Source organism: Pseudophryne corroboree, chromosome 3 (genome assembly GCF_028390025.1).
Source record: "Pseudophryne corroboree isolate aPseCor3 chromosome 3, aPseCor3.hap2, whole genome shotgun sequence".
In the NCBI taxonomy this organism is placed as follows: Eukaryota; Metazoa; Chordata; class Amphibia; order Anura; family Myobatrachidae; genus Pseudophryne; species Pseudophryne corroboree.
In genome coordinates, this window is record NC_086446.1 from 432,979,121 (window position 1) to 433,006,509 (window position 27,389).

The following is a 27,389-nucleotide window of genomic DNA, read 5'->3' on the forward strand; positions in this document are numbered from 1 at the left end:
TATCTTGTCCAATAATAATTTTTTGTTTAATGATACTTTTTTTCTCCAAAAGGTTGGAACAGCCATGGGCACCAGGTTCGCACCAAGCTACGCTAACATTTTTATGGGCGCATGGGAAAACGAGCACATCTGGGAACACAACCCGTTTGGGGTTGAGCCTGGTGTCCTGGCGAAGATACATCGATGATGTATTCTTTATTTGGAGAGGGGGCAGGACATACTCATGGATTTTTTTGCATATCTGAACCATAACGAACTAAATATCGAATTCACGTTTGAAAATAGTACCACCTCCATCAATTTTTTGGACGTGACTATATACATGGAGAATAACAGTCTACATACAAGATGTTATACCAAACCCACGGATTCGGGGATCTTTCTGAGAGCAGATAGTTGTCACCATCCTAATTGGATAAGTGCCATCCCCGGGGGACAACTTAGGAGGATCAAGCGCAATTGCTCCATACCTCAGAGTTATAATGAAGAGGCTTCCCGGATGAAGAATAAATTCATGGCCTCAGGATATGGGGAAACCAACTTAGATAAAACTATGAATATAGTAGGAACCCTAAATAGAGAAGATTTGCTGGTTGAGAAAACTAAGACGCCCACCAAGATTGCCAACCAAGATTGGGCATTCATAACAACTTTCAACAGCCAGTATAAAACCTTGGAAAGAATTCTGAATAAACACTGGGGTATACTTAGAGGGGATCCCATCATAGGAAAAAGAATACCTGCCAAACCGAAATGCATCTACAGAAAGGCTCCCAATATAGGTTCCAAAATAGTAAGAAGTATGTGTCCACCGAAGAAAATAGGACCCACGGTTAGAACAAAAGGCTTCTTCAGATGCGGATCCTGTTTAGGATGTAAAAGTATAAAGGGAGACAGTAGGAGATTAACAGAAGTAGTGATAAATGGAAAGACAGTGAAGATAAATTATTTCATTACATGTAATGTAAAGAATGTGATCTATGGTATAGAGTGTACTTGTGGACTGTTTTACATTGGCCGAACGTCAAGGGCTCTTAAAGTACGTATAGGTGAGCACCTACTAAATATAAAGAATGGTCTACAGACTCACGCTTTGTCGGAACACTTCAGACAAAAACATAGTAGCAATATATCAGGAATTAAAAGTTTCTTGGGTCTGCAGTGGGTTCCAGGACATTGGAGACATAGAGACTTGGCCAGTCAGTTGGCCAAGTCAGAAATGCAAACCATTTTCGAATTGGGAACCCTGAAACCCGGGGGACTCAATAATGACTTCGAAATAAAGTGGTTTCTGTAAGATTGGGTCCTAATTATGACAAGCTCATATAAACCACTTCCTTTAGGGTTACTATTAATACTGCCCACTGTTCATCTTTGTTCCTATATAATAAAGTTCTTGATTATGGATAGATGGAAGATTATATAGACAGGATTCCTCGCTGTAGGGATATTTACAGGAGGAAATCTTGTCGGTACATTTCTGGGGTTGTATTTGATGATATATTTATTAGTGATGAGCGGGTTCGGTTCCTCGGAATCTGAACCCGCCCGAACTTCACCTTTTTTTTACACGGGTCCAAGCGACTTGGATCCTCCCGCCTTGCTCGGTTAACCCGAGCGCGCCCGAACGTCATCATCCCGCTGTCGGATTCTCGCAAGACTCGGATTCTATATAAAGGAGCCGCGCGTCGCCGCCATTTTTCACACGTGCATTGAGATTGATAGGGAGAGGACGTGGCTGGCGTCCTCTCCGTTGTATTAGAAAAAGAAAAAAAAACTGAGTGACTTAGTTTTAATTGTGGGGAGGATTGGGGACGGGGAGCAGCTGTTAGGGAGTACAGTGCAGGGTTTTGAGTTTAATCCGTTGTTTCTCTGCCTGAAAAAAAACGCTCCACCATATCTGTGCTCACTCAGTGTGCTGCACTGCTGCATGATATATCTGTGCTGAGTGCACTGCTCACACTGCCTAATTGTGGGGACTGGGGAGCAGTTATGGCAGGAGTACAGTGCACAGTTTTGCTGACAGTGACCACCAGTCCAGTATACGTTTGTCTGCCTGAAAAACACTGTGGTGTTTTTTTTTTTCTTTCTTCATGCTAGTTTGTTTAGCAGTCTGCTGACAGTGTCCACCAGGTCCGTTATACAGTATATTTTATATATAATTAAGCACTAAGCAGCAGTACGGTAGGCCACGGCTGTACCTAACTCTGTGTCGTCAGTGCACTCGTCGTCCATAAGTATAAGTAATACTATACTATCCATCCATCTACATTGTATACCTGTGGTGTTTTTTTTTTTTCTTCATAGTCATACTAGTTTGTTTAGCAGTCTGCTGACAGTGTCCACCAGGTCCGTTATACAGTATATCATATATATAAGCACTAAGCAGTACGGTAGGCCACGGCTGTACCTACCTCTGTGTCGTCACTCGTCGTCCATAAGTATAAGTAATACTATACTATCCATCCATCTACATTGTATACCTGTGGTGTTTTTTTTTTCTTTCTTCATACTAGTTTAGCAGTCTGCTGACAGTGTCCACCAGGTCCGTTATACAGTATATCATATATATAAGCACTAAGCAGCAGTACGGTAGGCCACGGCTGTACCTACCTCTGTGTCGTCAGTCGTCGTCCATAAGTATAAGTAATACTATACTATCCATCAACATTGTATACTTGTGGTGTTTTTTTTTTCTTTCTTCATACTAGTTTAGCAGTCTGCTGACACTGTCCACCAGGTCCGTTATACAGTATAACATCATATATATAAGCACTAAGCAGCAGTACGGTAGGCCACGGCTGTACCTACCTCTGTGTCGTCACTCGTCGTCCATAAGTATAAGTAATACTATACTATCCATCCATCTACATTGTATACCTGTGGTGTTTTTTTTTTCTTTCTTCATACTAGTTTAGCAGTCTGCTGACACTGTCCACCAGGTCCGTTATACAGTATAATATCATATATATAAGCACTAAGCAGCAGTACGGTAGGCCACGGCTGTACCTACCTCTGTGTCGTCACTCGTCCTCCATAAGTATAAGTAATACTATACTATCCATCCATCTACATTGTATACCTGTGGTGTGTTTTTTTTTCTTTCTTCATACTAGTTTGTATAGCAGTCTGCTGACAGTGTCCACCAGGTCCGTTATACAGTATATCATATATATAAGCACTAAGCAGCAGTACGGTAGGCCACGGCTGTACCTACCTCTGTGTCGTCAGTCGTCGTCCATAAGTATAAGTAATACTATACTATCCATCCATCTACATTGTATACCTGTGGTGGCTTTTAGTTGTGCGCAAAATATGGAGAACAAAAATGTGGAGGTTAAAAAAATAGGGAAAGATCAAGATCCACTTCCACCTCGTGCTGAAGCTGCTGCCACTAGTCATGGCCGAGACGATGAAATGCCATCAACGTCGTCTGCCAAGGCCGATGCCCAATGTCATAGTACAGAGCAATAGAGCATGTAAAATCCAAAACACAAAAGATCAGTAAAAAAATGACCCAAAAATCAAAATTAAAAGCGTCTGAGGAGAAGCGTAAACTTGCCAATATGCCATTTACGACACGGAGTGGCAAGGAACGGCTGAGGCCCTGGCCTATGTTCATGGCTAGTGGTTCAGCTTCACATGAGGATGGAAGCACTCATCCTCTCGCTAGAAAAAAGAAAAGACTTGCGGCAAAAGCACAGCAAAGAACTGTGCGTTCTTCGAAATCACAAATCCCAAAGGAGAGTCCAATTGTGTCGGTTGCGATGCCTGACCTTCCCAACACTGGACGGGAAGAGCTTGCGCCTTCCACCATTTGCACGCCCCCTGCAAGTGTTGAAAGGAGCACCCGCAGTCCAGTTCCTGATAGTGAAATTGAAGATGTCAGTGTTGAAGTACACCAGGATGAGGATATGGGTGTTGCTTGGGCTGGGGAGGAAATTGACAAGGAGGATTCTGATGGTGAGGTGGTTTGTTTAAGTCAGGCACCCGGGGAGACACCTGTTGTCCGTGGGAGGAATATGGCCATTGACATGCCTGGTGAAAATACAAAAAAAAATCAGCTCTTCAGTGTGGAAGTATTTCAACAGAAATGCGGACAACAGGTGTCAAGCCGTGTGTTGCCTTTGTCAAGCTGTAATAAGTAGGGGTAAGGACGTTAACCACCTCGGAACATCCTCCCTTATACGTCACCTGCAGCGCATTCATAATAAGTCAGTGACAAGTTCAAAAACTTTGGGCGACAGCGGAAGCAGTCCACTGACCAGTAAATCCCTTCCTCTTGTAACCAAGCTCGCGCAAACCACACCACCAACTCCCTCAGTGTCAATTTCCTCCTTACCCAGGAAAGCCAATAGTCCTGCAGGCCATGTCACTGGCAAGTCTGACGAGTACTCTCCTGCCTGGGATTCCTCAGATGCATCCTTGAGTGTAATGCCTACTGCTGCTGGCGCTGCTGTTGTTGCTGCTGGGAGTCGATCGTCATCCCAGAGGGGAAGTCGGAAGACCACTTGTACTACTTCCAGTAAGCAATTGACTGTCCAACAGTCCTTTGCGAGGAAGATGAAATATCACAGCAGTCATCCTGCTGCAATGCGGATAACTGAGGCCTTGACAACTATGTTGGTGTTAGACGTGCGTCTGGTATCCGCCGTTAGTTCACAGGGAACTAGACAATTTATTGAGGCAGTGTGCCCCCGTTACCAAATACCATCTAGGTTCCACTTCTCTAGGCAGGCGATACCGAGAATGTACACGGACGTCAGAAAAAGACTCACCAGTGTCCTAAAAAATGCAGTTGTACCCAATGTCCACTTAACCACGGACATGTGGACAAGCGGAGCAGGGCAGACTCAGGACTACATGACTGTGACAGCTCACTGGGTAGATGTATTGCCAACCGCTGCAAGAACAGCAGTGGCGGCACCAGTAGCAGGATCTCGCAAACGCCAACTCGTTCCTAGGCAGGCTACGCTTTGTATCACTGCTTTCCAGAATACGCACACAGCTGAAAACCTCTTACGGCAACTGAGGAAGATCATCGCAGAATGGCTTACCCCAATTGGACTCTCCTGGGGATTTCTGACATCGGACAACGCCAGCAATATTGTGCGCGCATTACATCTGGGCAAATTCCAGCACGTCCCATGTTTTGCACATACCTTGAATTTGGTGGTGCAGAATTATTAAAAAAACGACAGGGGCGTGCAAGAGATGCTGTCGGTGGCCAGAAGAATTGCGGGTCACTTTCGGCATGCAGACACCGCGTACAGAAGACTGGAGCACCACCAAAAAAACCTGAACCTGCCCTGCCATCATCTGAAGCAAGAGGTGGTAACGAGGTGGAATTCAACCCTCTATATGCTTCAGAGGATGGAGGAGCAGCAAAAGGCCATTCAAGCCTATACATCTGGCCACGATATAGGCAAAGGAGGTGGAATGCACCTGTCTCAAGCGCAGTGGAGAATGATTTCAACGTTGTGCAAGGTTCTGCTGCCCTTTGAACTTGCCACACGTGAAGTCAGTTCAGACACTGCCAGCCTGAGTCAGGTCATTCCCCTCATCAGGCTTTTGCAGAAGAAGCTGGAGGCATTGAAGGAGGAGCTAAAACAGAGCGATTCCGCTAGGCATGTGGGACTCGTGGATGGAGCCCTTCATTCGCTTAACCAGGATTCACGTGTGGTCAATCTGTTGAAATCAGAGCACTACATTTTGGCCACCGTGCTCGATCCTAGATTTAAAACCTACGTTGGATCTCTCTTTCCGGCAGACACAAGTCTGCAGGGGTTCAAAGAACTGCTGGTGAGAAAATTGTCAAGTCAAGCGGAACGCGACCTGTCAACATCTCCTCCTTCACATTCTCCCACAACTGGGGGTGCGAGGAAAAGGCTACGAATTCCGAGCCCACCCGCTGGCGGTGATGCAGGGCAGTCTGGAGCGACTGCTGATGCTGACATCTGGTCCGGACTGAAGGACCTGCCAACGATTACTGACATGTCGTCTACTGTCACTGCATATGATTCTCTCACCATTGAAAGATTGGTGGAGGATTATATGAGTGACCGCATCCAAGTAGGCACGTCAGACAGTCCGTACGTATACTGGCAGGGAAAAGAGGCAATTTGGAGGCCCTTGCACAAACTGGCTTTATTCTACCTAAGTTGCCCTCCCTCCAGTGTGTACTCCGAAAGAGTGTTTAGTGCCGCCGCTCACCTTGTCAGCAATCGGCGTACGAGGTTACTTCCAGAAAATGTGGAGAAGATGATGTTCATTAAAATGAATTATAATCAATTACTCCATGGAGACATTCACCAGCAGCAATTGCCTCCAGAAAGTATACGGGGATCTGAGATGGTGGATTCCAGTGGGGACGAATTAATAATCTGTGAGGAGGGGGATGTACACAGTGAAAGGGGTGATGAATCGGACGATGATGATGAGGTGGACATCTTGCCTCTGTAGAGCCAGTTTGTGCAAGGAGAGATTGATTGCTTCTTTTTTGGTGGGGGCCCAAACCAACTAGTCATTTCAGTCACAGTCGTGTGGCAGACCCCGTCGCTGAAATGATGGGTTGGTTAAAGTGTGCATGTCCTGTTTATACAACCTAAGGGTGGGTGGGAGGGCCCAAGGACAATTCCATCTTGCACCTCTTTTTTCTTTCTTTTTTCTTTGCGTCATGTGCTGTTTGGGGAGTATTTTTTAGAAGGGCCATCCTGCCTGACACTGCAGTGCCACTCCTAGATGGGCCAGGTGTTTGTGTCGGCCACTTGGGTCGCTTATCTTACTCACACAGCTACCTCATTGCGCCTCTTTTTTTTCTTCTTTGCGTCATGTGCTGTTTGGGGAGTAGTTTTTGGAAGGGCCATCCTGCCTGACACTGCAGTGCCACTCCTAGATGGGCCAGGTGTTTGTGTCGGCCACTTGGGTCGCTTATCTTACTCACACAGCTACCTCATTGCGCCTCTTTTTTTTCTTCTTTGCGTCATGTGCTGTTTGGGGAGTATTTTTTGGAAGGGCCATCCTGCCTGACACTGCAGTGCCACTCCTAGATGGGCCAGGTGTTTGTGTCGGCCACTAGGGTCGCTTAGCTTACTCACACAGCTACCTCATTGCGCCTCTTTTTTTCTTTGCGTCATGTGCTGTTTGGGGAGTATTTTTTGGAAGGGCCATCCTGCCTGACACTGCAGTGCCACTCCTAGATGGGCCAGGTGTTTGTGTCGGCCACTTGTGTCGCTTAGCTTAGCCATCCAGCGACCTCGGTGCAAATTTTAGGACTAAAAATAATATTGTGAGGTGTGAGGTGTTCAGAATAGACTGAAAATGAGTGGAAATTATGGTTATTGAGGTTAATAATACTATGGGATCAAAATGACCCCCAAATTCTATGATTTAAGCTGTTTTTTAGGGTTTTTTGTAAAAAACACCCGAATCCAAAACACACCCGAATCCGACAAAAAAAATTCGGTGAGGTTTTGCCAAAACGCGTTCCAACCCAAAACACGGCCACGGAACCGAATCCAAAACCAAAACCAAAACACAAAACCTGAAAAATTTCAGGTGCACATCCCTATTTATATTATTTCTTGTTTTTTCAGTATTCTGGTGCTGTAAACACATATGATATTCATATATGTAAGCTCTGGAGCATGAAATAATGTATCCTGATTCGATTTGATAATTTGATATAAGGACATATGATGGACTACATCAATATAAAACAGCTATGATATGATGAAGATCTGGTATCAAGATTGATGGAATTCTAAAAGTGACTTTATAAGACTATGGGAATCATTATATGGACATATGATGGAAGTCTATGGTGTTGATACCGGTACCGTTACTATGGAAACTGAAAACAGAAGTGATGTGACGGATGTAAAGAATAAGAACATTATTGTTACATATGTTTTGAGCTGCAATATGGGGGCATTATTATGGTGTGATACACATATATTATGATGCAGTAAGGGAAGACGAGTGATTGCCCAGGACACTGAGTCCGCCGCGATCGCGCACGGGGGTTGCCTGGGCAACCGCAGCAGAAGTGACGCGACGGACGGGAAGCACGGTTGCCGTGACAACCGGAAGTGACGCGACGGACGGGAGATACGGTTGCCACGGCAACCTGCACTGAGACCAGAGTAAAGATCTTAGGCCTAACACTGGACAGATCATATCCCTCGGGATATGAAACGCCAGGACTCCACACATCAGTTCACTTGGATGTGAAGATCATGCCTGTCACGATCCGGTATAATGGGTGCCTAGGCATCCAAAAAACGGAAGTGACGCAACGGAGGGGCAGTGCGGTTACCTAGGCAACGCGCACTGTAATAATAAAGTTAAAGCATAAAACTCATTATTAAAATATTGCCCTGAAACAATATAATCACACCAGGCTCCACCTATATCATTAAGTATGCTAGAGTGGCCATGTATTACAAAGAGACCCAGGCGGTAGTTATGCAATAGGTAGGAAATAGCATCATTAGAACAATTAACACTAGGAGTATCATGGGAGATGTAGTTTTCTTTATCTGATTAGCACCAGCTGGGAAATGAGGATTTTCATTGGTTTACTCCCTCATAAATAGTTTGTTAGGATTGCTTCACACATACATCCTGGAATTCCTTGAAAAAGACCCCAGTGCCGGGGTGGAAACGCGTTGGAGGCAGGGACATTGAAAACTTGGGCAGCTGGGCGTGACTGCGACTGATGAGACCCAGATAAGCTGATCCAGCGTGGTAATAACATCGGTGGGAGCCCGGGACTCACATTACACATGCTGTGACTGAACTGCTTTGTCAGTTCGCTGCTTCTGGTAATTTCATTATAAATCGCAGGCATTAAGGCTAACACTTGTTTTGTGTTGTTATGTGTGAAGCTTTTATGTGATTTTTATTAGAGATGAGCGGGTTCGGTTTCTCTGAATCCGAACCCGCCAGAACTTCATGTTTTTTTTCACGGGTCCGAGCGACTCGGATCTTCCCGCCTTGCTCGGTTAACCCGAGCGCGCCCGAACGTCATCATGACGCTGTCGGATTCTCGCGAGGCTCGGATTCTATCGCGAGACTCGGATTCTATATAAGGAGCCGCGCGTCGCCGCCATTTTCACACGTGCATTGAGATTGATAGGGAGAGGACGTGGCTGGCGTCCTCTCCATTTAGATTATAAGAGACTGAGAGAGATTTACTGGAGCTGACTAGGAGGAGTACTGTTACTGTAGAAGTGTAGAGACTGAGTGGAGAAAGTTTACTAGTGAGGACAGTGCAGTTTACTTTATAATCCGTTCTCTGCCTGAAAAAAGCGATACAAAGCACACAGTGACTCAGTCACATACCATATCTGTGTGCACTGCTCAGGCTCAGGCCAGTGTGCTGCATCATCTATTATCTATATATAATATTATATATATCTGTCTGACTGCTCAGCTCACACAGCTTATAATTGTGGGGGAGACTGGGGAGCACTACTGCAGTGCCAGTTATAGGTTATAGCAGGAGCCAGGAGTACATAATATATTATATAGTGAGTGACCACCAGACACACAGTGCAGTTTATTTAATATATCCGTTCTCTGCCTGAAAAAAGCGATACACACAGTGACTCAGTCAGTCACATACCATATCTGTGTGCACTGCTCAGGCTCAGGCCAGTGTGCTGCATCATCTATATATATTATATATCTGTCTGACTGCTCAGCTCACACAGCTTATAATTGTGGGGGAGACTGGGGAGCACTACTGCAGTGCCAGTTATAGGTTATAGCAGGAGCCAGGAGTACATAATATTATATTAAAATTAAACAGTGCACACTTTTGCTGCAGGAGTGCCACTGCCAGTGTGACTAGTGACCAGTGACCTGACCACCAGTATATATAATATTAGTAGTATACTATCTCTTTATCAACCAGTCTATATTAGCAGCAGACACAGTACAGTGCGGTAGTTCACGGCTGTGGCTACCTCTGTGTCGGCACTCGGCAGCCCGTCCATAATTGTATATACCACCTAACCGTGTTTTTTTTTTCTTTCTTTATACATACATACTAGTTACGAGTATACTATCTCTTTATCAACCAGTCTATATATTAGCAGCAGACACAGTACAGTGCGGTAGTTCACGGCTGTGGCTACCTCTGTGTCGGCACTCGGCAGCCCGTCCATAATTGTATACTAGTATCCAATCCATCCATCTCCATTGTTTACCTGAGGTGCCTTTTAGTTAAAATATGGAGAACAAAAATGTTGAGGTTCCAAAATTAGGGAAAGATCAAGATCCACTTCCACCTCGTGCTGAAGCTGCTGCCACTAGTCATGGCCGAGACGATGAAATGCCAGCAACGTCGTCTGCCAAGGCCGATGCCCAATGTCATAGTACAGAGCATGTCAAATCCAAAACACCAAATATCAGTAAAAAAAGGACTCCAAAACCTAAAATAAAATTGTCGGAGGAGAAGCGTAAACTTGCCAATATGCCATTTACCACACGGAGTGGCAAGGAACGGCTGAGGCCCTGGCCTATGTTCATGGCTAGTGGTTCAGCTTCACATGAGGATGGAAGCACTCAGCCTCTCGCTAGAAAAATGAAAAGACTCAAGCTGGCAAAAGCAGCACAGCAAAGAACTGTGCATTCTTCGAAATCCCAAATCCACAAGGAGAGTCCAATTGTGTCGGTTGCGATGCCTGACCTTCCCAACACTGGACGTGAAGAGCATGCGCCTTCCACCATTTGCACGCCCCCTGCAAGTGCTGGAAGGAGCACCCGCAGTCCAGTTCCTGATAGTCAGATTGAAGATGTCAGTGTTGAAGTACACCAGGATGAGGAGGATATGGGTGTTGCTGGCGCTGGGGAGGAAATTGACCAGGAGGATTCTGATGGTGAGGTGGTTTGTTTAAGTCAGGCACCCGGGGAGACACCTGTTGTCCGTGGGAGGAATATGGCCGTTGACATGCCAGGTGAAAATACCAAAAAAATCAGCTCTTCGGTGTGGAGGTATTTCACCAGAAATGCGGACAACAGGTGTCAAGCCGTGTGTTCCCTTTGTCAAGCTGTAATAAGTAGGGGTAAGGACGTTAACCACCTCGGAACATCCTCCCTTATACGTCACCTGCAGCGCATTCATAATAAGTCAGTGACAAGTTCAAAAACTTTGGGTGACAGCGGAAGCAGTCCACTGACCAGTAAATCCCTTCCTCTTGTAACCAAGCTCACGCAAACCACCCCACCAACTCCCTCAGTGTCAATTTCCTCCTTCCCCAGGAATGCCAATAGTCCTGCAGGCCATGTCACTGGCAATTCTGACGAGTCCTCTCCTGCCTGGGATTCCTCCGATGCATCCTTGCGTGTAACGCCTACTGCTGCTGGCGCTGCTGTTGTTGCCGTTGGGAGTCGATGGTCATCCCAGAGGGGAAGTCGTAAGCCCACTTGTACTACTTCCAGTAAGCAATTGACTGTTCAACAGTCCTTTGCGAGGAAGATGAAATATCACAGCAGTCATCCTACTGCAAAGCGGATAACTGAGTCCTTGACAACTATGTTGGTGTTAGACGTGCGTCCGGTATCCGCCGTTAGTTCACAGGGAACTAGACAATTTATTGAGGCAGTGTGCCCCCGTTACCAAATACCATCTAGGTTCCACTTCTCTAGGCAGGCGATACCGAGAATGTACACGGACGTCAGAAAAAGACTCACCAGTGTCCTAAAAAATGCAGTTGTACCCAATGTCCACTTAACCACGGACATGTGGACAAGTGGAGCAGGGCAGGGTCAGGACTATATGACTGTGACAGCCCACTGGGTAGATGTATGGACTCCCGCCGCAAGAACAGCAGCGGCGGCACCAGTAGCAGCATCTCGCAAACGCCAACTCTTTCCTAGGCAGGCTACGCTTTGTATCACCGCTTTCCAGAATACGCACACAGCTGAAAACCTCTTACGGCAACTGAGGAAGATCATCGCGGAATGGCTTACCCCAATTGGACTCTCCTGTGGATTTGTGGCATCGGACAACGCCAGCAATATTGTGTGTGCATTAAATATGGGCAAATTCCAGCACGTCCCATGTTTTGCACATACCTTGAATTTGGTGGTGCAGAATTTTTTAAAAAACGACAGGGGCGTGCAAGAGATGCTGTCGGTGGCCAGAAAAATTGCGGGACACTTTCGGCGTACAGGCACCACGTACAGAAGACTGGAGCACCACCAAAAACTACTGAACCTGCCCTGCCATCATCTGAAGCAAGAAGTGGTAACGAGGTGGAATTCAACCCTCTATATGCTTCAGAGGTTGGAGGAGCAGCAAAAGGCCATTCAAGCCTATACAATTGAGCACGATATAGGAGGTGGAATGCACCTGTCTCAAGTGCAGTGGAGAATGATTTCAACGTTGTGCAAGGTTCTGATGCCCTTTGAACTTGCCACACGTGAAGTCAGTTCAGACACTGCCAGCCTGAGTCAGGTCATTCCCCTCATCAGGCTTTTGCAGAAGAAGCTGGAGGCATTGAAGAAGGAGCTAAAAGGGAGCGATTCCGCTAGGCATGTGGGACTTGTGGATGCAGCCCTTAATTCGCTTAACAAGGATTCACGGGTGGTCAATCTGTTGAAATCAGAGCACTACATTTTGGCCACCGTGCTCGATCCTAGATTTAAAGCCTACCTTGGATCTCTCTTTCCGGCAGACACAGGTCTGCTGGGGTTGAAAGACCTGCTGGTGACAAAATTGTCAAGTCAAGCGGAACGCGACCTGTCAACATCTCCTCCTTCACATTCTCCCGCAACTGGGGGTGCGAGGAAAAGGCTCAGAATTCCGAGCCCACCCGCTGGCGGTGATGCAGGGCAGTCTGGAGCGACTGCTGATGCTGACATCTGGTCCGGACTGAAGGACCTGACAACGATTACGGACATGTCGTCTACTGTCACTGCATATGATTCTCTCAACATTGATAGAATGGTGGAGGATTATATGAGTGACCGCATCCAAGTAGGCACGTCACACAGTCCGTACTTATACTGGCAGGAAAAAGAGGCAATTTGGAGGCCCTTGCACAAACTGGCTTTATTCTACCTAAGTTGCCCTCCCACAAGTGTGTACTCCGAAAGAGTGTTTAGTGCCGCCGCTCACCTTGTCAGCAATCGGCGTACGAGGTTACATCCAGAAAATGTGGAGAAGATGATGTTCATTAAAATGAATTATAATCAATTCCTCCGCGGAGACATTGACCAGCAGCAATTGCCTCCACAAAGTACACAGGGAGCTGAGATGGTGGATTCCAGTGGGGACGAATTGATAATCTGTGAGGAGGGGGATGTACACGGTGATATATCGGAGGGTGAAGATGAGGTGGACATCTTGCCTCTGTAGAGCCAGTTTGTGCAAGGAGAGATTAATTGCTTCTTTTTTTGGGGGGGTCCAAACCAACCCGTCATATCAGTCACAGTCGTGTGGCAGACCCTGTCACTGAAATGATGGGTTGGTTAAAGTGTGCATGTCCTGTTTTGTTTATACAACATAAGGGTGGGTGGGAGGGCCCAAGGACAATTCCATCTTGCACCTCTTTTTTCTTTTCTTTTTCTTTGCATCATGTGCTGATTGGGGAGGGTTTTTTGGAAGGGACATCCTGCGTGACACTGCAGTGCCACTCCTAGATGGGCCCGGTGTTTGTGTCGGCCACTAGGGTCGCTAATCTTACTCACACAGCTACCTCATTGCGCCTCTTTTTTTCTTTGCGTCATGTGCTGTTTGGGGAGGGTTTTTTGGAAGGGACATCCTGCGTGACACTGCAGTGCCACTCCTAGATGGGCCCGGTGTTTGTGTCGGCCACTAGGGTCGCTAATCTTACTCACACAGCTACCTCATTGCGCCTCTTTTTTTCTTTGCGTCATGTGCTGTTTGGGGAGGGTTTTTTGGAAGGGACATCCTGCGTGACACTGCAGTGCCACTCCTAGATGGGCCCGGTGTTTGTGTCGGCCACTAGGGTCGCTTATCTTACTCACACAGCGACCTTGGTGCAAATTTTAGGACTAAAAATAATATTGTGAGGTGTGAGGTATTCAGAATAGACTGAAAATGAGTGTAAATTATGGTTTTTGAGGTTAATAATACTTTGGGATCAAAATGACCCCCAAATTCTATGATTTAAGCTGTTTTTTAGTGTTTTTTGAAAAAAACACCCGAATCCAAAACACACCCGAATCCGACAAAAAAAATTCGGTGAGGTTTTGCCAAAACGCGTTCGAACCCAAAACACGGCCGCGGAACCGAACCCAAAACCAAAACACAAAACCCGAAAAATTTCAGGCGCTCATCTCTAATTTTTATTGTGACATTTTATTGTACCATTTTAGACACGATATTCCATGTATTAAAATTCAAATACTGTACTTCACTATATCCAATTCTATTTTATTTTTTGGATGGATACGAATTGAATAATTGAGAAACTGGAGGATTAGTGACAAAGGAAAATCATTTGAACAGTAGCGCCAGATAAGTTTACCCTCTTGTTTTGTGTATATTGATTTCTGGTGGAGGTGACGGGAAATCCTCCGTTTTGGGTACGACTGTCCGGCTGCACACTGTCCTCTAGCGCACCTGTTGTGATCTCATCACAATTGTATTTGGTCATTCCGAGTTGTTAGCTCGCTGCTATTTTTAGCAGAATTGCTAATAGGCTAAAATCCGGCAGTTCTGCGCATGGGTATGCACAGCAGGGCGCACGCGCTAAGCAATTTTACACAAAACTATGCTATTTTACTCACGGGCGAACAAAGCTTTTCTGTTGCTCTGTTGATCGGAGAATGATTGACAGGAAGTGGGTGTTTCTGGGTGGTAAATGAGCGTTTTCCGGGAGTGTGCTAAAAAATAAGAATTTACTCACCGGTAATTCTATTTCTCGTAGTCCGTAGTGGATGCTGGGAACTCCGAAAGAACCATGGGGAATAGCGGGCTCCGAAGGAGGCTGGGCACTCTAGAAAGATTTAGGACTACCTGGTGTGCACTGGCTCCTCCCACTATGACCCTCCTCCAAGCCTCAGTTAGGACACCGTGCCCGGACGAGCAGACATAATAAGGAAGGATTTAGAATCCCGGGTAAGACTCTTACCAGGCACACCAATCACACCGTACAACTCGTGATACAATGGCCCTCATTCCGAGTTGATCGGTCGCAAGGCGAATTTAGCAGAGTTGCTCAGGCTAAGCCTACGCCTACTGGGAGTGTATCTTAGCTTCTTAAAATTGCGACCGATGTATTCGCAATATTGCGATTACAAACTACTTAGCAGTTTCAGAGTAGCTTCAGACTTACTCTGCCTGTGCGATCAGTTCAGTGCTTGTCGTTCCTGGTATGACGTCACAAACACACCCAGCGTTCGCCCAGACACTCCTCCGTTTCTCCAGCCACTCCTGCGTTTTTTCCGGAAACGGTAGCGTTTTCATCCACACGCCCATAAAACGCTGTGTTTCCGCCCAGTAACACCCATTTCCTGTCAATCACATTACGATCGCCGGAGCGATGAAAAAGCCGTGAGTAAAAATACTATCTTCATTGTTAAATTACTTGGCGCAGTCGCAGTGCGAATATTGCGCATGCGTACTAAGCGGATTTTCATTGCGATGCGATGAAAAATACCGACCGATCAACTCGGAATGAGGGCCAATATCCAGTTTGACAGTATGAAAACAACTGAGCCTCTCAACAGATGGCTCAACAATAACCCTTTTGTTAACAATAACTATTTTACAAGTATTGCAGACAATCCGCACTTGGGATGGGCGCCCAGCATCCACTACGGACTACGAGAAATAGAATTACCGGTGAGTAAATTCTTATTTTCTCTAACGTCCTAGTGGATGCTGGGAACTCCGTAAGGACCATGGGGATTATACCAAAGCTCCCAAACGGGCGGGAGAGTGCGGATGACTCTGTAGCACCGAATAAGAGAACTCCAGGTCCTCCTCAGCCAGGGTATCAAATTTGTAGAATTTTGCAAACGTATTTGCCCCTGACCAAGTAGCTGCTCGGCAAAGTTGTAAAGCCGAGACCCCTCAGGCAGCCGCCCAAGATGAGCCCACCTTCCTTGTGGAATGGGCCTTTACAGATTTTGGCTGTGGCATGCCTGCCACAGAATGTGCAAGCTGAATTGTACTACAAATCCAGCGAGCAATAGACTGCTTAGAAGCAGGAGCACCCAACTTGTTGGGTGCATACAGGATAAACAGCGAGTCAGATTTTCTGACTCCAGCCGTCCTGGAAACATATATTTTCAGGGCCCTGACAACGTCTAGCAACTTGGAGTCCTCCAATTCACTAGTAGCCGCCGGCACCACAATAGGCTGGTTCAGGTGAAACGCTGACACCACCTTAGGGAGAAATTGGGGACGAGTCCTCAACTCTGCCCTATCCATATGGAAAATCAGATAACGGCTTTTACATGATAAAGCCGCCAATTCTGACACTCGCCTGGCTGAAGCCAAGGCTAACAACATGACCACTTTCCACGTGAGATATTTCAGATCCATGGTTTTTAGTGGCTCAAACCAATGTGATTTTAAGAAACTCAACATCATGTTGAGATCCCAAGGTGCCACTGGAGGCACAAACGGGGGCTGAATATGCAGCACTCCTTTTGCAAAAGTCTGAACTTCAGGTACTGAAGCTAGTTCTTTTTGAAAGAAAATCGACAGAGCCGAGATCTGTACTTTAATGGAGCCTAGTTTTAGGCCCATATCCACTCCTGCTTGCAGGAAATGCAGAAATCGACCTAGTTGAAATTCCTCTGTTGGGGCCTTATTGGCCTCGCACCATGCAACATATTTTCGCCATATGCGGTGATAATGCGTTGCCGTAACATCTTTCCTGGCCTTAATAAGCGTAGGAATGACTTCTTCCGGAATACCCTTTTCCTTTAGGATCCGGTGTTCAACCGCCATGCCGTCAAACGCAGCCGCGGTAAGTCTTGGAACAGACAGGGCCCCTGCTGTAGCAGGTCCTGTCTGAGCGGTAGAGGCCACGGGTCCTCTGAGAGCATCTCTTGAAGTTCCGGGTACCACGCTCGTCTTGGCCAATCCGGAACCACGAGAATTGTGTTTACTCCTCGCTTTCTTATTATTCTCAATACCTTTGGAATGAGAGGCAGAGGAGGGAACACATAAACCGACTGGTACACCCACGGTGTTACTAGAGCGTCCACAGCTATCGCCTGAGGGTCCCTTGACCTGGCGCAATATTTTTTTAACTTTTTGTTGAGACGGGACGCCATCATGTCCACCTTTGGTTTTTCCCAACGGTTTACCAGCATCTGGAAGACTTCTGGGTGAAGTCCCCACTCCCCCGGGTGGAGGTCGTGTCTGCTGAGGAAGTCTGCTTCCCAGTTGTCCACTCCCGGAATGAACACTGCTGACAGTGCTAGTACATGATTCTCCGCCCATCGGAGAATTTTTGTGGCTTCTGCCATCGCCATCCTGCTTCTTGTGCCGCCCTGTCGATTTACATGGGCGACTGCCGTGATGTTGTCTGACTGGATCAGCACCGGCTGGTGTAGGAGCAGGGATTTTGCTTGACTTAGGGCATTGTAGATGGCCCTTAGTTCCAGAATATTTATGTGAAGGGAAGTCTCCTGACTCGACCATAGTCCTTGGAAGTTTCTTCCCTGTGTGACTGCCCCCCAGCCTCGAAGGCTGGCATCCGTGGTCACCAGGACCCAGTCCTGTATGCCGAACCTGCGGCCCTCTAGAAGATGAGCACTCTGCAGCCACCACAGTAGAGATACCCTGGTTCTTGGAGACAGGGTTATTAAGCGATGCATCTGAAGATGCGATCCGGACCACTGGTCCAACAGGTCCCACTGAAAGATTCTGGCATGGAACCTGCCGAAGGGAATTGCTTCGTAAGAAGCCACCATCTTTCCCAGGACCCGCGTGCAGTGATGCACTGATACCTGTTTTGGTTTCAGGAGGTCTCTGACTAGAGATGACAACTCCCTGGCTTTCTCCTCCGGGAGAAACACTTTTCTCTGGACTGTATCCAGAATCATACCCAGGAACAGTAGCCGTGTCGTCGGAACCAGCTGTGACTTTGGGATATTCAGAATCCAGCCGTGCTGGTGCAGCACTTCCTGGGATAGTGCTACTCCCACCAACAACTGTTCCTTGGACCTCGCTTTTATTAGGAGATCGTCCAAGTACGGGATAATTAAAACTCCCTTTCTTCGAAGGAGTATCATCATTTCCGCCATAACCTTGGTAAATACCCTCGGTGCCGTGGACAGTCCAAACGGCAGCGTCTGGAATTGGTAATGGCAATCCTGTACCACAAATCTGAGGTACTCCTGGTGAGGATGGTAAATGGGGACATGCAAGTAAGCATCCTTGATGTCCAGGGATACCATGTAATCCCCCTCGTCCAGGCTTGCAATAACCGCCCTGAGCGATTCCATCTTGAACTTGAATTTCTTTATGTATGTGTTCAAGGATTTCAAATTTAGAATGGGTCTCACCGAACCGTCCGGTTTCGGTACCACAAATAGTGTGGAATAATAACCCCGGCCTTGTTGAAGTAGGGGTACCTTGATTATCACCTGCTGAGAATACAGCTTGTGAATTGCCGTTAGCACCGCCTCCCTGTCTGAGGGAGCAATTGGCAAGGCAGATTTTAGGAACCGGTGGGGTGGGGATGCCTCGAATTCCAGCTTGTACCCCTGAGATACTATTTGCAGGATCCAGGGATCCACCTGTGAGCGAACCCACTGATCGCTGAAATTTTTGAGGCGACCCCCCACCGTACCTGGCTCCGCCTGTGGAGCCCCACCGTCATGCGGCGGACTTGGAAGAGGAAGCGGGGGAGGACTTTTGCTCCTGGGAACCTGCTGTTTGTTGCAGCCTTTTTCCCCTACCTCTGCCTCTGGACAGAAAAGACCCGCCTTTTCCACGCCTGTTTTTCTGGGTCCGAAAGGACTGAACCTGATAAAACGGCGCCTTCTTAGGCTGTGAGGGGACATGGGGTAAAAATTCTGACTTCCCAGACGTTGCTGTGGAAACTAGGTCCGAGAGACCATCCCCAAATAATTCCTCACCCTTATATGGCAACACTTCCATGTGCTTTTTAGAATCTGCAACTCCTGTCCACTGGCGAGTCCATAAGCCTCTCCTAGCAGAAATGGACAATGCACTTACTTTTGATGCCAGTCGGTAGATTTCCCTCTGTGCATCTCTCATATATAAGACTGAGTCTTTTATATGGTCTGTGGTTAACAGGATCGTGTCTCTGTCTAATGTGTCAATATTTTCTGACAGTTTATCTGACCAAGCAGCGGCAGCACTGCACATCCAAGCTGACGCAATAGCTGGCCTAAGTATAATGCCTGTGTGTGTATATACAGACTTCAGGATCGCCTCCTGCTTTCTATCAGCAGGTTCCTTGAGGGCGGCCGTATCCGGAGACGGTAGTGCCACCTTTTTAGACAAACGTGTGAGCGCTTTATCCACTCTAGGGGGTGTTTCCCAACGTGACCTATCCTCTGGCGGGAAAGGGAACGCCATTAGTACCTTCTTAGGAATTACCAATTTTTTATCAGGGAAAGCCCACGCTTCTTCACACACTTCACATTTAATTCATCTGATGGGGGAAAAACTACAGGTAGTTTTTTCTCTCCAAACATAATACCCTTTTTAGTGGTACCAGTAGTTATATCAGAAATGTTTAACACCTCTTTCATTGCCTCAATCATACAGTGAATGGCCTTAGTGGGCATCAGATTTGACTCATCGTCGTCGACACTGGTGTCAGTATCAGTGTCGACATCTGGGTCTGCTTGAGGTAGCGGGCGTTTTAGAGCCCCTGACGACCCATGCGACGCCTGGGCAGGCACGAGCTGAGAAGTCGGCTGTCCCACATTTGGCAGGTCGTCGATTTTCTTATATAAGGAGTCTATACGTGCACTCATTACTTTCCATAAGCCCATCCACTCAGGTGTCTGCCCCGCAGTGGGTGACATCCCTTCTAAAGGCATCTGCTCCGCCTCCACATCATTATCCTCATCAAACATGTCGACACAGCCGTACCGACACACCGCACACACACAAAGAATGCTCCGAATGAGGACAGGACCCACAAAAGCCCTTTGGGGGGACAGAGTGAGAGTATGCCAGCACACACCAGAGCGCTATATAATGCAGGGACTAACTGAGTTATGTCCCCTATAGCTGCTTTTTATATTATATATGTATTGCGCCCAAATTTAGTGCCCCCCCTCTCTGTTTTTACCCTGTTCTGAAGTGTAGACTGCAGGGGAGAGCCAGGGAGCTTCCTTCCAGCGGATCTGTGAAGGAGAAATGGCGCCAGTGTGTCTGAGGGAGATAGCTCCGCCCCTTTTCCGCGGCCTATTCTCCCGCTTTTTTCAGGATTCTGGCAGGGGAATTTACCACATATATAGCCTCTAGGGCTATATATTGTGGTATTTTTGCCAGCCAAGGTGTTTTTATTGCAGCTCAGGGCGCCCCCCCCCAGCGCCCTGCACCCTCAGTGACCGGAGTGTGAAGTGTGCATGAGGAGCAATGGCGCACAGCTGCAGTGCTGTGCGCTACCTTGGTGAAGACTGATGTCTTCTGCCGCCGTTTTTCCGGACCTCTTCTTGCTTCTGGCTCTGTAAGGGGGACGGCGGCGCGGCTCCAGGACCGAACACCAAGGACTGGGCCTGCGGTCGATCCCTCTGGAGCTAATGGTGTCCAGTAGCCTAAGAAGCCCAATCCGGCTGCAAGCAGGCGAGTTCGCTTCTTCTCCCCTTAGTCCCTCGCTGCAGTGAGCCTGTTGCCAGCAGGTCTCACTGAAAATAAAAAACCTAAACTATACTTTCTTTCTAAGGGCTCAGGAGAGCCCCTAGTGTGCATCCAACCTCGGCCGGGCACGAATTCTAACTGAGGCTTGGAGGAGGGTCATAGTGGGAGGAGCCAGTGCACACCAGGTAGTCCTAAATCTTTCTAGAGTGCCCAGCCTCCTTCGGAGCCCGCTATTCCCCATGGTCCTTACGGAGTTCCCAGCATCCACTAGGACGTTAGAGAAAACGCAGGCGTACCAGCAGAAAACGCAGGAGTTGCTGGCCGGACGCTGGGCGTGTTTGTGACGTCAAACCAGGAACTAAACGGACTGAGGTGATCGCAATCTAGGAGTAGGTCTGGAGCTACTCAGAAACTGCAAGGAAATACTTAATAGCAGAATTGCTAATCTTTCGTTAGCAATTCTGCTATGCTAATACACTCCCAGAGGGCGGTGGCTTTGTGTTTGCATTTCTGCTAAAAGTAGCTAGCGAGCGAACAACTAGGAATGACTATGTGTGTCAGTATATGTGTCTTTGTGTCAGCATCTGTGTGTCAATGTGTCAGCATATGTGTGTCAGCATCAGTGTGTCAGAGTGTAAGTGTCTGTGTGTCAGCATCAGTGTGCCAGTGTCTCAGTGCATCTGTGTCATTGTCTGTGCATCAGTGACTGTGTGTCAATGTGTAAGCATCTGTGTGTCAATGTCTGTGTGTCAGCATCAATGTGCCAGTGTCTCTGTGTCAGCATCTGTGTGTCAGTGTTTGTGTCTGTTTGTCAGCATCTGTGTGTCCACGACTGTGTGTTTGTGTGTCCGTGGGAAGGTGTACCCAGCACTGCATTTGCCAATTCAGCAGCAACAGGCGTACGCAAGTCAATAGTGACCGATCAGAATATCCCGTGATAGACTTATAGGCCCTACACACTGGCCGATTTTCTGAAAGATATGAACGATCTCGTTCATAAATGAACGAGAACTCGTTCATATCTTTCAGTGTGGAGACTCCAGCGATGAACGATGCGCGGCCCCGCGCTCGTTCATCGCTGGTCTCCCGTCGGCTGTGCATGCAGGCCAATATGGACGATCTCGTCCATATTTGCCTGCACTTCAATGCAGCCGCGTGACGGGGGGAGTGAAGAAACTTCACTCCCCCCGTCACTGCCCCCCCCGCCGCCGGGTCACTCGTCGGCCGTATCCGCCGTCGGGCAGCTCGTCGGCGGGTCGGCCAGTGAGTAGGGCCCTTTATTCGTAGGTAATTGTTGTTAATTAGCACTTCTTTGGACTACCATCTATAAATGTAGGTCAAAGAGCTATAAATTATTTTTTTAACCGGTACATTTCACCAACTTCCACCTGAGTGCAGGCAGGTACTGCAATTTTTTTTATTCAGTATTTTTTTTCTCTCAATTATTTTCCATAACAAAAACACAACTAAAAAAAAAAATTGGAAAAGAAAATATAACCAAAATACATATTATCATTCATATGTTATGGTCTCAAGGTATTTTCCAAACAGTTTCAATTATATCTTCAAAACAAAGAAAGCTCTTAATATAGTACATACTTTGGCAGTGAGCTGTAGCTTGTATTACATTCTTCGCATGGTCACACTTCTGACGGTTGTGGCTGTAATACAGACTGTGTAATTAGTAGTTAATGAGATTCAGGTACTTTTATGTCGCTAGTGAATACTGCCATGAAATACAATCCATGTCTGCTTCTTAAATCTACAGGAAATTAACTTCGTATTTCATACTTAGTTGTCACTTTGTTGCTCACCACTACTCATTTGTCTATGTCTCATCACTATGTATTTCCATTTTGGTTTTGTATTTGGAAACAGCTGTCACACCCATAATAAATCATACATCTTAAAAGTTTGCAATCTGATTTGTTACGCCATATCTACAAATGTAGGCAGTTCTATGTTATAGAGCAGCTCTATGTTAATGAACTATCTGGATTGGGTATGTGTGACCGGCGGTCAGGAGATGCCAGGATCCAGGCTTGGAGATGCCTGTCGGGGGGGAAGAGACTGCAATGAAGCCCCTTTCGGGGTTGGTGGCGAGCTGTGCTCACCACGGGCTCTATTCCCACTCTATGGGTGAGTGGGAATAGTCCCTGTTAGTCGGCCTGCCGACTATTGGGATTGTTAGGGGGGCGGGATCTCGGCGTTGGTTTGGTGACCGGCGGGCTCCTGATCTCCAGTCACACAACTACATCCCAGCTACCTACAGCAAATCCAGAACAGGGAATGAGAAACTGGCATCCAAGGGATGAGAGCTAGAAATACTACAAGAAGTGAAATATTTAAGAGTACTTGTGCTTAGAAAGAACGATTTAAACTGAAGATGCTGTATATTAGAATGTAGCGCAATGAGGCCTGTAGACTTTCACATACCAAGGGGTTTATTTACCATATGGCGGTTTTCAGTGGCTTTGCCACAGTTTTTTTAAAGGTTCTATGTGGCGTACAAAAAAGTGCAGTTTATTTTATTTATTAACAATTATTTATATAGAACACATATGTATTCCGCAGCACTTTTGAAATTTAGTAAATAAGCACACAAATATGTTATCTTTTTAATCTGCAAGAAATCCCAGGTAACCTTAATGTATACTTGCCGACTTATAAGAGAGACACAGAAGGCAGTGCCGTAACTAGGCATTTTAGCGCTGTGTGCAAGAAACAGCATTGGTGCCCCCACACACACACACATGCAAGATAGGGGCAGTGCGCGCCGTAGGCGCGCAAAAAGTATATAGGGGGGTGGCTTCATGGGGAAGGGGCATGGCCACAAAATAATACCAATTCATACTACGGTGCATAGTAGTCTCCATTATTCAAATTACGCTGCACAGTAGCGCCACTACACCAGGTAGAGCCCCTTTTTACACATTACGGAAGAAAGCATCCCCTTTTTACACATTACGGCGGACAGATTCCCCCTTTTTTACACATTACGGCAGACAGCGTCCCCCTTTTTACACATTGCGGCAGCCAGTCCCCCTTTTTACACATTACGGCAGACAGCGTCCCCCTTTTTACACATTGCGGCAGAAAGGAGAGAGAGAGAGAGAGATACTTACCATCTCCCCGCTGGCAGTCAGGCTCCTCGTGCTGGCAGCTCCCTCGGTGCAAGCAGGGGAGAAGGAGGAGGAGGGAGGGGGACTGGAGCCGCAGCAGCGCTATGTAATTAGTAGAAGCGCTGCTGCAGCTGTCCCTTCTCCTTCCGTATAGGCTGCCCGACGCCGCTGTGAATGCTGGGATGAAGGAAGCACATCCCAGCACTCACAGCAGCGCCGGGCAGCCAATTACATAGCGCTGCTGCGGCTCCAGTCCCCCTCCCTCCCTCCTCCACTGCCCGGCACTGCTCTCTCCTCTCCAGCGCGGCGCACGGAACACAGCAGGGGCGGCATGTAATGAGTCAACTTGACTCATTACATGCCGCTGGCCGTTGCGCCCTAAGGGCAACTGCGCTATGTGCCAGGCACACCTGGCACACACGTAGTTACGGCCCTGACAGAAGGAACAACTACATACAAGTTGTGGGGAGTGTGTAGCCACTATTGCGTAATGGTGGTTTCACCTCCTGCTGTTCAAAGCCACAGTGTGAGGCTTTTCTCAGTGAGGGCTGGCTCACAGCAAAAAAATTTTTTTTTTTTTTTTTAGACCTGTGCCAGTCCAGATCTAAAAAGCGAACAACGAAGATACTAAAAGACCAGCTACACACCGGCCACAGCATGTTTAACTTGCTTCCTTCAGGCAGGCGTTACAGGGCCGTCCCCGCCGGGTCCACCAGAAGCCTCAAGTTACTTTCCCCAAGCGGTACACCTGCTGAATCTTGAACATTGACTGACTAGACGTACATGTAACTCACTTGTGTCCCTACGGTATACCTATCTGTATGACTTTACTTGCTCCCCACCGTCACCAGCTTATCTGTTACCTGCTTGGCTGTTGTATAGCAAACCGAAGACAAATTCCTAGTATACGCAAGTATACCTGGCCAATAAAGCTGATTCTAATTCTAATTCCAATTACCGGACATTCCGAGTTGTACACATTTTGGCCGCATATCCACTTGTTGCTCAGTGGGCGTAACTGGACGGCAGTTGGGCATTCGCATATACCCTAAATGTTCTGTCAGTGTGTCATGGGAGTGTAGGCAGGATTGTAGACTATTCAACAACGTTTATATACCATATACTTGTCTACATTATCTTGTACTGTAAGTCATTGTTTTCCTGTTTGGCTCATTCATGTTCTTTGTTAGGCACTGCGGAACCCTTGTAGCACCATATAAATAAACAATAATAATAATAATTCAGTGGTGAGCATACGCAGAGATCTCTCGGATATCAGAAAGATCCCTTACACCAGGTACAGGGCTGGTGTAAATGTGAACTTATAGTGATAATGCAATGCGGTCAGTATCCTGACAGAATACTGACAGCGGAATCCCGCCAGTCAGATTCCACTGATAAGTACGGTGGCAATAGGGGGAAGAGTTAGGCTCCAGGGTGGGGGAGGTTAAGGTTAGGACGCAGGGGAGGTGGGGACAGTTTGGGTTAGGCAGTGGGTTATGGTTAGGGTTTAGATAGTTACCGGAATCCATCAGGATTTTCACTTTCAGGATCGGCATACTAGCTGCCAGGATTTCGTACCCAACCCTTTATCATGGTTACTAACACAAGCAGATGGATGAAGTGGGTAACTACATAGATGAGGCAAACTCTGAATATGGCCAGAGTTTCTGAATATAGGCAGATCTGCATGAAACTCTATCAGAGGTGAAGCTAAGGATGCTAGTGTGTTGGATTTGTTATGCCATCGGCAGGTGTACCGAGGGGTCATGTGAGGGTTTTAGAGCTCTGCTACATTAGGCTTCACAGAGAGAGGCAGGTAAGGTCTCTGCAGCTCTCAAACTTTGTCTCAGGCACTCCTATGTGGCTCAGCACAGGGGTCAGAAGAGCATGTGTTGAGTTCTAATTGGAGGAGCTCATTACATGCTTATAATTATTATTATATTTTATTTGAATGGCACCAGAAGGGTTCTGCAGTGCCTAACAAAGTTCATAAATAAATGAGCAAAACAAGAAAACAGCAATTTACAGTACAAGACAATGCAGGACAGGCATATGGTATATAAACATTTCTGCACCTGCAGTCATGACATTGAAATATGCATCAAGGAGGCAGAAACTGAATGTTGGGTGCCATTGTAGTGAGTATGGAGTAGAGGATAGTATAAGTAAGACAAGGAAAAGCACATGAGAGGAGCACGTGAGAGCTTACATTCTAAAGGGAAGGGGCAGATAGACAGGGGTGTCACAGAAAGGGTAGACAGTGAGTATGGAACAAAGGGTTAGGAGGATGAGAGATGATTGGGTGTTAGGAAGAAGTTGGTCTTGAAAATGAGGCAGCAGGATATAATCTATCACCTCATTAGCTTATCATGTGACCAGCGTATATCATAAAAGGCCTTTGTAATGTCACTCAGTTTGGAATACACATTATTCTATGATACAGAGCTGTGAGTTATCAGTTAAATCAGCTTATATTACATCTTACAACGTAAAGTAGGATGATTTTAACCGAAATGTTATGAAAATGTTACATGGATTGAGATAGATAGATAGATAGATAGATAGATAGATAGATAGATAGATAGATAGATAGATAGATAGATAGATAGAAAAAGGAAATACTTGAGTAAACAGGAAAGTCTTGAGTCTGTTTTGAAGGATTCTAGAGTGGGGAGCCTCTCAAACTGTGCAGGGAAGAAAGTTCCATAGAGCCAGAGCTGCATGGCTATAAGCTCGACCACCAGATGAATGTAAGGAGATTGTAGGTACTGGAAAAAGTCCTTCATCTACAGATCGCAGTAATCGAGTGGGTGTTATGTAGCTGGAACAGGGCTGGTTGGTTAACAGCCTAGCAGATGTGTTTTGTACCACCTGTTAGCTGTGAAATTCTTTTGCTGGGAGACCAAGGTAGAAGGCATTGAAGTAGTCTAATCAAGATGATACAAATGCATGTATGACTTTTGGCTGATCTGGCTATTATTATTATTACATTTTATTTATAAGGCGCCACAAGCGTTTTGCAGAGCCGTATAAAGGACAGTGCAGGGAGACAAAACTTACCATTACAGTAAATAAATAACAAAAATAGAGTACAGGCTACAAGGAGCACCACACATTCTCAAGACATAATACAGCTAAGATGTAAGTAGTGAGGGAGTGATCATCGCACTACTAGGGGCTGGTGGCCATAGATGGAGATGAGCCTTTACCAGCAGGAGAAAAAGCTGTAAAGATGGTCGCTGAGTAGGGGAGAGCTATGAGTGAAATGTGTTGAGAAGAGGGCTTAGATAACAAGAGGAAAGAGGGCCCTGCTCTGAAGAGCTAACAATCTAGTGGGAAGGGTCGACAGACAGATGACATGAGGTGCAAGTGGGAGGTAGCCTGATGGCAGTATGCAAGCAAAGCTGAGATGTTCAAGGCATGATGCAGGGGGATGGAGGACTGGCCTCAGGTCTAGGATATGCATCGGGAGGGTAAGCTTT

At 46.8% G+C, this 27,389-nt stretch overlaps 1 protein-coding gene across 1 annotated transcript in view; it reads left to right on the forward strand.

The window, feature by feature from the left end:
- Nucleotides 1-223: 223 nt before the first annotated feature.
- The window catches only part of LOC135057303 (protein-glutamine gamma-glutamyltransferase E-like), a 266,064-nt gene continuing 238,898 nt past the window's right edge, over nucleotides 224-27,389 (forward strand). Inside the window, exon 1 of the mRNA XM_063963192.1 lies at nucleotides 224-793. Within this exon, the coding sequence (XP_063819262.1) occupies nucleotides 224-793 (570 nt within the window). The remainder of the gene's footprint in view (nucleotides 794-27,389) is intronic.